The sequence below is a fragment of the Budorcas taxicolor genome, chromosome 10 (assembly GCF_023091745.1).
Source record: "Budorcas taxicolor isolate Tak-1 chromosome 10, Takin1.1, whole genome shotgun sequence".
NCBI lineage: Eukaryota > Metazoa > Chordata > Mammalia > Artiodactyla > Bovidae > Budorcas > Budorcas taxicolor.
This window is the reverse complement of record NC_068919.1, coordinates 98,198,441-98,214,490: the sequence shown is the minus strand read 5'-3', so window position 1 is coordinate 98,214,490 and position 16,050 is coordinate 98,198,441. Positions and strand designations below refer to the sequence as shown.

At 41.7% G+C, this 16,050-nt stretch overlaps 1 protein-coding gene across 2 annotated transcripts in view; it reads right to left on the bottom strand.

Annotated features, from left to right (window-relative positions):
• SPATA7 (spermatogenesis associated 7) overlaps positions 1-9,495 on the bottom strand; it is a 40,531-nt gene extending 31,036 nt beyond the window's left edge. The window contains exons 1-3 of one of the 2 annotated variants that reach the window (XM_052646859.1): positions 9,378-9,495; positions 2,532-2,606; positions 369-464 (exon numbers count right to left, since the gene is read on the bottom strand). In XM_052646859.1, the coding sequence (XP_052502819.1) occupies positions 369-464; positions 2,532-2,606; positions 9,378-9,396 (190 nt within the window). In that variant the 5' untranslated portion in view covers positions 9,397-9,495. The remainder of the gene's footprint in view (positions 1-368; positions 465-2,531; positions 2,607-9,377) is intronic. The other variant, XM_052646860.1, reaches the window with a different exon arrangement.
• Positions 9,496-16,050: the final 6,555 nt, after the last annotated feature.

Below are 16,050 nucleotides of genomic sequence, written 5' to 3'. Positions count from 1 at the left end.
CATCATAACTAGTCAACTCTGCCTTTTAGTATAAGCCACCATAGACAATATGTAGAAGAATGAATGTGTTAAAAAGAACAGATTATAAATTACTGTCTAATCACAATATTAAGATCAGCATCTAATCACAAAATATATTAGGAATAACACAGGTAAAATGAGACAGAGACATTATATTCAAACACAGCTGTTAAAACGGCATTCCGGACTTGCCAGGTGTGCACAATCTGTAGTTGGTGCTTTACCACACCAAGCACAAACCCACGGGTACATCATGTACTCATTTTTGCTACAGATTAACACAAATCAGAAGTGAAGCTGAGAAGGGTTTAAACTGGGTACAGAAAGTAACATTTGCACATGTTTACCTTTGGCTGAAAGGATTTTATTATAGTGAACAGCCATGTGATTCTTGACCAGTTGGAGGGAACTTAGTCTGAGAGAGGAGGAGTCAGTGCAAAAAGCTAAAAATTAAAACACATTTAATCATTATATATTTAAAATTAATTAAAAACCATCATGAGATAAACAAGTTACTCAGTATTAAGCACATTTTTATAGAATGCTCTGGACTCTAACCATGGAGATGCTGGCACTGTGTCTGTGACGCTGAGTGTGTCCTAGCTGTCATCCTGCAATGATACGTGATGAGCTACTGACCACTCTGGGCTCAAACCTCCCTAAATTTTACATGCCTGAGAGTTTCGGGAAGAGACTGTGGAAGATAACCTACCATTACATTTACAAAACTACTTCTTATTGACAGCTCTTAATCTCCTAACTAAAAATACTTAGCTGCTTGCCTGATGATAAAATAATGTTATCATGTTTAACATTTGAATATACTGGTCTGGGAAATCAAACAAATCCTACAGGTGAAGATTCTATTCAGAGATGAAAATTTCTAATTTTATACCTGAAAACAAGTCCTACAAATCAGTTTACTGCATTCTTTTGGAAGCATTAGGACAACCTTAAGACAAGTACAATCACAAAGAAATCAGATGACATTAAACTTCTTGACCTCATCTAAACTGATAAAAGAATTCTTAGAATTAAGCATGCATAACTAGTATAAACATATAAAATATAAACACAGGCATAACTTTTTAAAATATTAAAGTTTTTGAGAATAATACATACATGTAGTTTAAAAAAACTGCAGCTAAAATGGCATAGACACTGAAAAGCAGTGAACTTCCTGCCCTGACCCTGAGTGTTCTCTCGCAGAAGTAAACTCTGCTGCTGCTTTAATGCACCCTTCTAAGGGAATTCTATGCACAATAAAAGCATATGCAATAATGACAACCTTGACACGGATACTACAACTACTGCTAAAAGCGTTTATTGAATAGGTGCCATGCGTATATTGTTCAAAGCTCCTTACATGCAGTAACTCATCTAGTCATTATTATCACCATTTAATAGATGTGAAAACGGAGGCACAGGAATGGAACGTCTTCAAGGTCACAGAGCTGATAAAGGACATAGTTTGGATGTGAACCAAAGCAATCTCATACTTACAATCACTGTTTCTATACCAGCTCTGCAACATATTCTTAAAAAAAAAAAGAGTAAATGACATACTGCTCTTCAGTCTGTTTTTCTATGTAAGTATCTTTTAAAACTAGTTCAAAATTTTTATTTAAAAATTACTTTTCAAAGTTTATGATTCTGGTTCCATGTTTATATATATGTTTTATTACCAAGAAATAAGTAATTGAAAATGATCCTTCTTTCACATTTGGAGGATCGGCATCAAAGATTTTTCATGTAAATAAGGAAAAAAAGACTTTCAATTATTTTGACCAAAAACCCAGGCTTAAAAATTTTAAGCTACAATTATAAAATATTTAAAATGTACATTAAAATTTAAAGTCCTTAAAATGTGAAAACATTAAGATGTTTGATCTTACAGAATATAGATTTAGAGAACATCTTAGAGAATACTGATTTTCCTTTTAGAAGATCTAGAAATTCCAACTGGATAAAGAGGCCCAACTGGACAAGTGTTTGTTCCTGATACAAAATGGCCTTTTCAAGGGTATTTCTCTTTTTCTCTGCCTGGCTTTTCCTCTTCAGTGCTGTGTCTTTAACCACCTGCTAATCACCATTTCAACAAGGAAGGCAAGCCTTCAACCAGGGCAGTCTGCCAGCAACAGAAGAGCTGGGCTGGAGCTGCCACAGGGGGCAGGAGGCGACCAGGGCCACATCCAGGGCAGGATGGACTCCTACACTCTCTAGTCTCAGGAATTCTTGCAATATTTAATCCTAAGTAGTAGTATGGAGGAGGAGGAAACGGCAGCCCACTCCAGTACTCTTGCCTGGAAAATCCCATGACAGAGGAGCCTGGCGGGCTATGGTCCATGGGGTCGTACGGAGCAGCACACGACTGGGCACAGCCCAGCAGGAGTATGAAGCTCAAATATTGATTAAAGGAAGTATTTTTTCATCATGCTATATAATTTACAAATAAAGGAAACACAATTGGTCTTTTAACCATCTCTTACCATTTTAAGTACCTCACTTACCATTACTTTTGGTGCTCAAGTGTCCTTTAAATAGGCATGATGGATCAAATGTGGGAAGGACAGAGGCTGCTCTGACTTTTAACAAAAAAACATGAATTAGGACAAATGAAACACAACTTTCACAAAGACACTATTGAACACATAAAAAATCATAAGCTTATCTTTACCAAAATTGTTTAAAATTTATTCAATCAATTCAATTACTAACCAGCAATAATATATCACATAAAAATCCTGCTGCCATAGATAAAAGGCTTTCTTTTTTAAGAAAATAAGTTATTTTTTAAAAAGTTCTGCCTGAGACTTAAGTTTCACTGGATAAAATGATAAACACTTCAATTATGTTACTTGAGGATATACTGAGTTTATTCCATAAATCACTGACCTATTGGTTTTTAAATGATTTTGAGATACAATCAATAAGATTTTGAGTTAATATATATATATTCAGTTCAGTTCAGTTCAGTTGCTCAGTCGTGTCCAACTCTTTGCGACCCCACAAATCGCAGCACGCCAGGCCTCCCTGTCCATCACCATCTCTCAGAGTTCACTCAGACTCACGTCCATCGAGTCCGTGATGCCATCCAGCCATCTCATCCTTGGTCGGCCCGTTCTCCTCCTGCCCCCAGTCCCTCCCAGCACCAGAGTCTTTGCCAATGAGTCAACTCTTCGCATGAGGTGCCCAAAGTACTGGAGCTTCAGCTTTAGCATCATTCCTTCCAAAGAAATCCCAGGGCTGATCTCCTTCAGAATAGACTGGTTGGATCTCCTTGCAGTCCAAGGGACTCTCAAGAGTCTTCTCCAACACCACAGTTCAAACGCATCAATTCTTCAGCGCTCAGCCTTCTTCACAGTCCAACTCTCACATCCATACATGACTACTGGAGCAAAGTAATGTCTCTGCTTTTCAATATACTATCTAGGTTGGTCATAACTTTTCTTCCAAGGAGTAAGCGTCTTTTAATTTCATGGCTGCAATCACCATCTGCAGTGATTTTGGAGCTCCCCCAAAATAAAGTCTGACACTGTTTCCACTGTTTCCCCATCTATTCCCCATGAAGTGATGGGACCAGATGCCATGATCTTCGTTTTCTGAATGTTGAGCTTGAAGCCAACTTTTTCACTTTCCTCTTTCACTTTCATTAAGAGGCTTTTTAGCTCCTCTTCACTTTCTGCCATAAGGGTGGTGTCATCTGCATATCTGAGGTGATTGATATTTCTCCCGGCAATCTTGATTCCAGCTTATGTTTCTTCCAGTCCAGCATTTCTCATGATGTACTCTGCATATAAGTTAAATAAGCAGGGTGACAATATACAGCCTTGACGTACTCCTTTTCCTATTCGGAACCAGTCTGTTGTTCCATGTCCAGTTCTAACTGTTGCTTCCTGACCTGTATACATCATAAGCTGGTCTGTCCTTAAAAACAATTTTAAGAAAGTGATCCTCTCACAGAGTAATTTAGTAACTTATAAACTTATATACTATAAAATTATTATATAAAAGTACATAAAAATGTCAGAACTTTATGATTAAAGATGTCTTAATCTTCATCTAGTCCAATCCATTTACCCTCCTGCTTGGATTCTATCTAAACATCTTATATTTGATTTTGTATTTATATTTATTTTATATTTTTATTTATATTTATTTTTTAATTGAAGGATAATTGCTATACAGAATTGCAAACTGTCAAACATTAACATGAATCATACAATTGTTTTATACAATTGCAAAATGCCAGACATTAGCATGAATCAGCCATAGGCATACACTTGTAAACCTCCCATCGCACCGCTCTAGGCTGTTACAGAGCTCTGGTTTGCGTCCCCTGCGGCATACAGCAAACCCTCGTTGGCTGTCTATCTCACAGGTGGCAGCGCATGTCCCCACGCCACCCTCCCCACACACCCCGCCCTCCCCTCCCCCCCAGCCACGCCCAGTCTGCTCTCTGCATCTGTCTCCACTGCTGCCCTGCAAATGATGTCATCAGGACCATCTTCCTACATTCCATACATATGCGTTAGTACACAAAATTTGTTTTTCTGATTTACTGCACTCTGTGTAACAAGCTCTAGTTTCACCCACCTCATCAGAACTGACTCAAACGTGTTCCTTTTTATGGCTGAGTAATATTCCACTGTATATATGTACTACAGCTTCTTTATCCATTCATGTGTCAATGGACATTTAGGTGGCTTCCACGTCCTAGCTGTTGCAAATAGTGCTGTAATGAACATTGGGGCACGGAAAACTAATATCTCCCCTAACGTCCGTGTCTCACCTTTCAGACAAGATGCACTGTCAGAAAACTAGATATATACTTCATCACAAAACAACTTCTGTCCCCCCAGAGTGATTGTGTTTTGAGGGGTAACCTCCAAGATAGGAAGGCTGAGTCACAGAGTTTAATGGAATTCAATAAGCAAATATAGTGTATTCCAAGACATCTTTTAAATGGGTACATGGTCAGTCTGCTCTATAAGCTATCAAGGTATGGGGAAGAAACAGTCAAAGTCTGAAACAAATATGGATGTCTGAAAACAGAAAAAGAGGTACCAAGTCAGCAGAACTAAAATCCAGGATGAGAGAACAAATCCTGCTAGAACACAGTGAAACAAACAAACAAAAAAACCACCTAAGAATATCCAAGAAGCTCCATCTACATAAGCCAGAGCAAGAAGGAAAACTATTGACTTATTTAGGACAAGTCACGGTGGGAACACTTGAGTTGGTAGTAAAGACAGTCATGAAGGAGCACATGGGAATACAAAGGGAGAAAACTAACCACCAAACTCTCAAACAAATCTTATTTCTCCAGAGGAAAAAACTGCTGACTTTTTGCCTACCCAGAATCCAGTGCCCCTTTGAGGAGAACAGGACCTTAACCTGCTTGAGGAACCACTCCTCCCTTCGCTTAGCCTAGCTGGTTCAAGAGGATCCCACTGTCGGAGGTGCGCATATCATCCCAAACTGGCCAGTTATGGTGACCCAAGTCCAGACAATGAGACACAGTCCTGGGACGTCTACCGGGACTATTAGGAAATCCCTAGAACATAAACAGGCCTGACCCTACTGGTGGCCATCTTGGCCCACACAGTGGGAACCTGTCTGAGAAGGAAACTTACACAGAGGTAAGCGGAACCAGGACCAAAGATCACTGGTAACACTGCTTGAGCACTGGGATATAACCATGTTTGAAGCTCTACCCTCCCTAGACTTTTCTCCACAGGAGCTCAAAAATTCCCACTTTCGCTTAAACCAATTTGAGTTGGATTTCTTCACTTGTATTCACTTACTGAATACTGCTAAGTGTACCCGGCAACCTTTTAACCACTCTGTAGCTAGAAACTCACTTAATCCTTTAAACAATCCTATGAGATTGGTACTATCATTATTCACACTGTATAGATGAAGCACAAAGACGTAAGACATGTCATCTGCCCAAGAACTCAGCAGTCTGGCTCCTGAGTCTTAACCATTACACTGTCCTGATCAATATAAATTGCTAGTACTCAAATCATGCTGCATGCTACTATTATATCATATGAAACAGGCTAAGAAGTATGTAGTTTGTTCCCTGTATGCAGTTTATTCCTTCCAAGTTCCTTCCTAATGAACACGTTTCACTACAGTTCACAGAAAAAGAAAAAGCAGGTATATACAGAGAAGTGAGAGAGCACAATGTCAAACGCCGTAAGTGACAAAAGGTAAATAACTTTAGATGTCTTAGTACCCTGTGCTCTCAAAATCATCAGAGGTAATGAAATCTAATCAATTTAAAAGGTGCAATTTTGTTGTTCAGTAGCTAAATTATGTCCAACTCTTTGTGACCCCATGGACTACAGCACATCAGGCTTCCCTGTCCCTCACCATCTCCTGGACCTTGCTCAAACTCACGTCCATTGAGTCGGTGATGCCATCCAACCATCTCATCCTCTATTGCCCCCTTCTCCTTTTGCTTTCCTTCCTTCCCAGCATCAGGGTCTTTTCCACTGAGCTGGCTCTTTGCATCAGGTGGCCAAAGTATTTGAACTTCAGCATCAGTCCTTTCAATAATATTCAGGGTTGATTTCCTTTAGGATTGATTGGTTTGATCTTCTTGCAGACCAAGGGACTCTCAAGAGTCTTCTCCAGCACCACAATTTGAAAGCATGAATTCTTCAGCACTCAACCATCTTTATGGTCCAATTCTCACATCCATACATGGCTACATAGCGTTGACTATATGTACCTTTGTCGACAAAATGATGTCTCTGCTTTTTAATGTACCGTCTAGGTTTGTCGTGACTTCTCTTCCAAGGAGCAAGCATCTTTTAACTTCATGGCTGCAGTCACCATTCACAGTGATTTTGGAGCCCAAGAAAAGAAAACCTGTCACTGCTTCTACTTTTCCCCCTTTCTATTTGTTATAAAGTGAAGGGATCAGATGCCATATTAGTTTTTTGAATGCTGAGTTTTCACTCTCCTCTTTCACCGTAATCAAGAGGCTCTTTAGTTTCTCTTCACTTTCTGCCATTAGAGTGGTATCATCTGCATATCTGAGGTTGTTGATATTTCTCCCAGCAATCTTGATTTCAGCTTGTGATTCATCCAGCCTGGCATTTCACATAATGGACTCTGCATATATTTCATGGTCAGACGGGCCTGGTGGGCTATAGTCCATGGGGTTCCCCAAGTGGGATTAGGGTAACTCTAACCACCTCATTTTAACTTAATTAACTCTTTAAGGGTCCTATCTTCAATACCATTGAATTCTGAGGTAGAGGGTTCGGACTTCAAAAACTCTGCATATAAGTTAAATAAGGAGGGTGACAATATACAGCCTTGTCATACTCCTTTTCCAATTTTAAACCAGTCCATTGCTCCATGTCTCCTTACGTATTTTAGCTCTAAATCTATTTATGGTTTTCTATTCACAATTACCCCAGATCTGTCGAGTATTATACTTTTCTTAAAAGCTCAATAAAAAGTAATGTTTGATACTATACATCATATAATGTCCTAAAAATGGAGCTAGTTAAACTGGGTAAGTTATAAAAACAGAAACCTTTTTACTTTTTTTTACATGAACTTGATTTTAAAAACAACCTAATTAACAAATAGAATTACTAAGTCTATGATAACTCTAATTTTTACATATATCCTTTCCCATGCTCCCATTTCTACCATGAGATGGTTAAGCTGCTCTAAGGTTTTGCTTTATCATACCTGGATTGAAAGTCTGTTGTGTCACTTATTGGGACCTTGGGAAGTTATTTATGATCTTTTTAGTTTATTCACCGTGAAATCAATGTACAAGATGTTTTGTGCATTAAAACTCGAGATAATTTCGGAATAGTTTCCAGTATACACCAAGAGTCATGTTCGCTTCTGTGGTAAAACTTCTGAAAACCATAAACGTATTTTTGTTTGCTTTTTCTGGAACTTAGATGGTAAACTGTCAGAAAATACAGCTTGCTGATCAATGAATAGTTATCTCCTACATTCAGAACAGCACTTATTTTGATCGATAATTACATAATAAAGGCACACTTGTACGCAAAGCAAGACATTGCTAGGAACCATCTGGCAGCTTGGTTTAAAGGTATAATTTAAAATAGATAGGAACACTGAATTGGAAGAAGTCTGAAGACTGCCTTATCTGCCTTGCTCACAGTGTGAAGATGCAAACTATCTGGGCTGGGCTGACTCCTAAAGCCTCTTGATGAAAGTGAAAGTGGAGAGTGAAAAAGTTGGCTTCAAGCTCAACATTCAGAAAACGAAGATCATGGCATCTGGTCCCATCACTTCATGGGAAATAGATGGGGAAACAGTGTCAGACTTTATTTTTGGGGGCTCCAAAATCACTGCAGATGGTGATTGCAGCCATGAAATTAAAAGACGCTTACTCCTTGGAAGAAAAGTTATAACCAACCTAGACAGCATAATCAAAAGCAGAGAGATTACTTTGCCAACAAAGGTCCATCTAGTCAAGGCTATGGTTTTTCCTGTGGTCATGTATGGATGTGAGAGTTGGACTGTGAAGAAGGCTGAGCGCAGAAGAATTGATGCTTTTGAACTGTGGTGTTGGAGAAGACTCTTGAGAGTCCCTTGGACTGCAAGGAGATCCAACCAGTCCATTCTGAAGGAGATCAGCCCTGGGTGTTCTTTGGAAGGAATGATGCTAAAGCTGAAACTCCAGTACTTTTGGCCACCTCATGCAAAGAGTTGACTCACTGGCAAAGACTCTGATGCTGGGAGGGATTGGGGGCAGAAGAAGGGGACGACAGAGGATGAGATGGCTGGATGTAATCACTGAGTCGATGGACGTGAGTCTGAGTGAACTCCGGGAGTTGGTGATGGACAGCGAGGCCTGGCGTGCTGCGATTCATGGGGTCGCAACGAGTCGGACACGACTGAGCGACTGAACTGAAGTACTTCACGGTGTGCCAAGAGCTTTGTAGGTATTATCTGCATTTAATCCTCAAGAGCTCCAAGACATGGGTGGTTTTACAACCACGTTCGAGATGAAGAGACCTAAGCTCACCCCTATCACCCCTAAGTGCAGGGGGCGGGTGAGGGGGGACTTGATTCGGGGCTCAGGGAGGTCTGCCTCCGACCCCGACTTCAGGGGGACAGGGCCTCCCGGAGCCGGGGTAATAAACTCTGAGCCAACGAGCGCACCTGGGGAGCCCGCAAGCAGGGCTTCCTCGGCGGCAAGAGGCCTAGACAGCTGGTGGAAGGGTCGGAGGCAACGCCGACGACCAAGCAGGGGCCCGGGAGCGCGCGCGCGCGCGGCCGCGACGCCGACCCCACATCTGAGGGGGCCGGGCAGCCGGCGGGCGCCCGCGACGGCGGCCCTTTACCTCTCCGGCCGGCGTCCATGCTCGGGTCCTCCTGCGGCCACACCACGGGGACTTGTGGCGTCCCCTTCAGCCCTTCCAGGGGCCGGGCCGGCTCCCCGCGGCAGAGGTTCGGCGAGATGCAGCCAGAGGGCGGGGCGGCGCGGCGGCGGAGGCGGCCGGAGACTCACGCGCGGCGGGCGTCTGAGGGCGGGCCCCGAGGCGCCGGATTGTGACGTCACCGCGCAGGGACGCGCCCCCACCGCCCCGCCCCGCGGGCCTCGAGATGGCAGCGGAGGACGTGAAGACGCTGGGGTGCAGCGCCGGCCTGCGGCCCTGCGGCTCTGGGGCCCGTCGGGACTCCGCCCCCAACACCGGGCAGGCCTTATCTGTGCGGGACGAGCAGGAAAACATGCCGGCCTCATCGGTCGTCCGTGTCCCCTGGGTCCCGGAAAGAATTGTTGGTTGAACTCAGGGTAGCAATTAACCAGCTCCAGATAGTTAGATTTCCAAGCAGTACTTGAACATTTGGATTAGTGAACATCCTGTGTATGAAAAGCATCTATGTATTATCTTAATTCTTAACCCCCATAATCAGTTTGCATTTCTTCTCGGCGCAGGGATCAAACTCGGGTCTCCTGCATTGCAGGCAGACGCTTTACCATCTGAGCCACCAAGGAAGCCCCAAATAATTAAAGTTACAAGCAGTAGTACTTGAACATTTGGATCAGTGAAAATCCTGGGGATGAAAGCATCTACATATTATCTTAATTCTTAGTCCCGGTAATCACTTTACATTTCCTTTCTGCTTCCTGAGCTTCCCCGCACCCCCTCCTCTTCCACCACCACCTTCCGCCTTTTTGTGTACACCCGCGGCAGATTCATGTCAATGTACGGCAAAACCATGTTGTAAAGTAATTAGCCTCCAAGGAAAATAAATTTATATTAAAAAATAATAATAAAATCTTAAGTCATCAGTTTTCCTTTATGATGGGAAAGAGTTGTAACATGAACAAGGCGTTGAATTATCCGTGGCTTTCCGCAATTTAATTTCGAAGAGGTTACTTTTGAATCCTTGGACGCGAGGACAGACCGGGGCCGGGCAGCGTTCTGTAATGTGTTTTGTCCGCAGCAGGTCTATGGACATTCGGGGCTGGATGCATGATTGTTGGGCTGTCCTGTGCAGTGCAGCGTGTTTAGCAGCGAGCCGTGACCTCTGCGCACTGCATGGCAGGAGCAGCCCACCTATTCCACCCCTGGCTGTGCCAGGAAAGGTCCTCAGCTGTTGCCAAAGTTCCTCTGAGATGCAAAATTGCAGCCCCAACCCCCGCCAGCATCTCTTCTGTAACGGCAAAAGTACTGTCTTTGAAGGCAGATATGTGGAACGTCTAATTGTGAGTTTGCTGCTGCAATTAGTTCCCACATCTGTTGAGCTGCTTTGTAAACCTCTCCAAGCCTGCAGCTGCCGGGGGCCAGCGTGAGGAACTCCGCCCATGGCAAAGGTCATGAGGAAGGAGGCTTGGCATACGCAAAGGCGTGATCAAGCCTCAGGAAACCCCCTGTTCCCGAGCATCTAACCCCAAAACCAGAGTCTGTTTTATGCTCTCACCTATAACCGTTTCTCTCAGAGAAGGAGTAAACGTGCAGCTCCAAGGCGATAAAAATTCTTGGGCGTGACAAGAGTGTTTCAGCTTACGGACTCCTCTGAAGGTTATCTAGCCCACCTGTATAGGTTCGTCCGGCCACATGTGATTGTTTACAGCCTCCCAACCTGAGAGGCATGAGATGTTTTAGACTTATTAAAGGCGAATTCTTTTGGGGAGTTAGAAATTATTAGTATAATGGGTTGGTTAGGAATTATATTGGTGAAGGGTTCTTCATTTGTTGTGTCAATAATTGCTGCTAATTCCCTGCTCTGGGTGGGACAAGGATGTCTCAGGTCAAACCTCTCTGCTGACAGACTAGCTTGTGTGACAGGATTATCCATACTCCTGCCACATGATTGTTTACTACCTCTCAACCATAAACAGCAGAGAGAGTTTTGGAGTATTTTGAGAGTCTTAATTAGCATAGGGCTTTTCTCATTGTTGAGCCAATGATTGCCACCAGGCCTCCATATCCTTAGGCACCTGGGAATATATTAATCAATGTATTTGGAATATAGCAAAGGAAATATAGTAGTTTTTGATGTTAGCGATACTAGACTTTTTGAGTTAATGGATTTTCTCTTTTGTAGTAGATCACTGTACTTTGTTATATATCACTGTGTCCTTGCTATGTAAAAATGTAACTTTATCATATCTTAAGACTAAATAGATCTTAAGGGGAGCATTGGTGAAAGGATTTTCATTTGTTGGGCTGATGTTTGCTGCTAAATCTCCATGTTCCCTACCCTTATAATGAATATAACTAACATATAGAAGAAATAAGTATTAACCTTTAAGCATATAGGAGAAATAAGTATTAACCTTTAAGACTAATCATGTTAACCTTGGGTTAAATAAATTACTTTCTTGATTGTAACTCACTACACCCTCACCCTATAGGAATGCAACTTTATTTGGAGGGTGGTTCCTGGTTTAAGAAAAAACACCCTTGGAAGAAATAAGTTTTTTGGTTATCAGAAAGAAAGGATCATAAAATGTCAGCAGGTCTCACTCATGGCCAGAAGATGATGTACCTTTTTTATACATTTATGTGAAGCACCTGATTTTGATAAAGGTCAGGACTGCTGACCCCCACGTGACTCTGTATTCCTCCCTATGTGTAACAAAAGGTATATAAGCAAACTCAAAAATAAAGAAATCGGATCAGTTTCCGGAAAGACTGATTCCCCCATGTTGCTTCTTTCTTGCTCCCGTTTTTCTGGCTGAATTCCCATCTGGAGCATGGATGCTATTCCACGTAATCCAAATTATTCAGCCTCTTTTTCTCCACTAATCTTCCTACTACACTATCCATTTCTAATCTCTCTATACCTGTGATTAAATATGTATTTTTCCAAAGACGCCGACTCCGTCCCCACCTTCGAATCACCCTGGATCCACCAGGGCTGGACCCCGGCATGCAGCCCCGCTTGTCTAAGATGCAAGAGATGCTACTAACTTTGTAGTTGTAAGGATTAACACATGCAGGGCCTGGCAGAAAGAGATGTTCAGCAAATAACAGTTTTCTCTCTTTTAAGACTTTTGTCTCAGAAGGGGAATTCAGGCACAAAGGAGTAAATTAGGAACATTATGAAAAGGAAAGGGGTATCTATAGCTAGAAATTCACCTGAATTCCTGATTTTCTAAGACTCCAGGGAAAGGAGAAAATTAGATTCAGAACTGAGAAATGTGGAAGTGTGTGGCGGTTCTGTGGCCCCAACGACAAAAAGTCATTTAGAAGGGTACAGGGGCAGGATGCCCAGGGGCGCAGGGACGTGCTGCAGTCCATGGACTTCGCTGCACTACTGAGCGACTGAACTGAAGGGCAGAGAGTCAGGTGTTACCTAGAGAACAAAGACACTCTTGCCTACCTACTCATCAGTGCTTGAAATCGCTAAGAACAGGAAGCCTTTTATTCGAGTACTAGCATCTGGGAAATATCTTGCATATACTAGACCTCCAGTAAGCATTTGTTGAATTGGATTAGAACTGAAGCAGAGAGGGCAAACAGCCCTGGGAGAGGCAACACACTGACCTGACTCACTCAAGGGTGATGCCAGTTTCTCTTGTGAAAGTAGGCTTTGGGTATCAAAAGGAAATTTTGGCTTCCAAAAGGAAAGGGGCTCTACCGTTGAGAGACAACAAAATGAGGGTTGTGAAGACTACATTGCTTGGTAGCCAACTTCAACTGAAACCATCCTCATTTCATGATTTTTAAGTATTTTGTTCCAGTTCTTTCAAGAAGTGCACGATAGAGTCCTTTTCTTTCCAACCATAGCAGAGAACATATCATGAGTCCCTTTATGACAGTTAATTTAATTATCCTTTGTCTTCACTCTGTATAAAAAAGAGAGAGAAGATCCTTTCTGGTTGCTATTCCCAGAGATAACCCCGATCATGTGTAAATGTATGCAGCTGGCCTGGGTTTATTGTCGAGTTCGCTCCCAGGAACACGCTTCCAATGGGGAATCACCACCAACTGCAGTGTCCTTGGAGCACATACATTCCTGAGACTTCTTGTTGAATATTAAAACATGAATTTCTCATTGTTAAGGAATCATTCCGATGATGCGTTTTCGTTACTGCTATCTAGAGGCTTGTCTATCTGTATTTCAGAAGGAAAGCCATTTTCTCCCTTAATGCACTGGAATGTCCACTTTTCTTACTGACTTCCTTCTTTTTGTCTTACCTTGTCAGCTCAAAACTAAGACATGCTTTGCTGCAATAACTATTCATAGCCTATTTTTCTATTCGTCTCTTTAATTCCCTATATTACGCAGGTGGCTTTTATCCTTCTACTTTTATTTCATGGTTTAATCAAGCCTGTTTTTAACTAGATGAGTTTGAAGCTCTTTGGAAATAGAGACACAAATGAAATAAGCTATATATTATTATATACCATAATATATAGCCTAATACATATGCTCTATATGGGCTTCCCAGGTGGAGCTAGCAGTTAAAGAACCCACCTGCCAATGCAGGAGACATAAGAGATGCGGGTTCGATCTCTGGGTCAGGAAGATGCCCTGGAGAAGGAAATGGCATCCAACTCTAGACCTCTTGCCTGGAGAATCCCCTAGTCAGAGGACCCTGGTGGGCTACAGTCCGTAGTGTCACAGAGAATCAGATATGACCCAAGGCTTTTATTCTTCTCTTATTTAATGGTTTAATCAAGCCTATTTTTAATTAGATGAGTTTGAAGCTCCTTGGAAAAAGAGATACAAATGAAATAAGCTATATATTATTACATACCATAATATGTTATTACACACCATAATATATAGTCCAATACATATACTGTGTAGTTGATTGTATGTTATTACTTATTATTTTAAAACATTGTATTATTACATTTACACTTAATCTATATCTTTATAGATTACCATTGCTTTCATAATTTAGAGAATTTATGTTTTTCTGGCCATGCTCAGCTTTATGAATGAAAATTATCCAGTGAATGTAATGGAGACACCAAGAGGTAAAGGCCAAGATAATCTTTTCCCATTCAGTGGCTAATTATAAACATATTTTCATCTTTAATGTCCCTGAAGGATAAAAATGAAGGACATTTTTTAGGGGATTTTTTTAAGGTGTACCCTTCAGGGCAGAGAAAAGAAATGGAATTAAATGATGCTGGTTTTCATTTCAAAAGAAAATCCCCTAGGTTTTGGTGGGAACCTTGGGAATTTGAGCTATTGACTATATCTTAACCATTCTCCAATCAAAATACTGTAGCTTATTCATTTATCTAATAAATAGATGAAAAAATGGAACTTTAGAACTTGATGGTATTAAATGTTATGAAGTAATGGACTAATTTGCTGTTTGTCACTAGAGGGGGCTTTAGGAAAGTTTTAAACTGCGTCTCTGTGAGGAGGACAGCCAACCCACAGGAGACAATATTAACTTACAAATCTTACTCAAGGAGTGTAAGGAGTGAAAAGCATTTTGAAACGTGACTCGGAGGTAGAACTTCTCCAATAGTAGTGGCATGCATACCGAATTCTTTCCTGAGCACAGAAAGAAATTATTGTATTATCTAAGGGCCCTTCATGAATAAGAAACTGTCATCATCGTCAACCTATAACTTGATTTTTCTTAATTTATTTGTTAAAGCTAGAGAGAACAGTGACGACCATAATTCTCAATAAAGCAACATGACCCTAACAGAAAATAAAAAAGACAGGAAAGGGTGATAATAGGATAAACTGATCCCAAAAGACCATTTTGAGTTCCCGTGGGAAAAAGAACTCTGATATCTGAACACAAATATCAGCTTGTCCATAGAAAATTATTCTCAATTGTGTAACACTACACAGAGGTCACTGCACTTTTTATTATGCTCCATTCCACACTTAAGTTTTTATTTTCCTTACAGTTTATTTATTTTTAAAAGGTTTTTTTTTAAAGCTGATTCATGTATTTTACTGTTGGGTGTACTAGGTCTTTTTTGCCGCGGGCAGCCTTTCTCTCGTTGTGGGCGGGGGGCGGGGTGGCGGGGCTGCTCTCTGGCTGCGGCGCGGACGTCTCCTTGCGGTGCCTTCTCTTGTTGCAGCGCGTGGCTCAGTAGTTAGGGGCATAGACTTAGTTGCTCTGCGGGATGTGGCATGTGGCATGTGGGATCTTCCTAAACCAGGGGTTGAACCTGCACTGGCAGGTGGATTCTTAGCCACTGGACCACCAAGGAACTCCCTTCCTACAGTTTAAAAGAGCACAGGATTATGACTCTGGGGGGAGCTTAGCTGATTTCTTGCTACTAAGAAAAGAATCACTCGTAGAAGTGCATGTATTAAGCCCACTAGTAACTGTCATACGTCTCCATGTCTCCCAGGTGTGTTCCTTAAATCTTTTCATCCAATTAAGAGAAGTCTCCATGAACAGAACTTAATCATTCTGTGGTTACTAGGTAGGCTGTCCCTATAGCTTAAGAAGAGCATTTTCTCTCTTTTTCCACTGCCAGTCAGTTGCCACAATACATCAAAGATGATGCTTGACCTAAAGGTTTGGTTATCTCCACTTAATGCATTCTCTGTTTATAAGTGTCTTCAGTA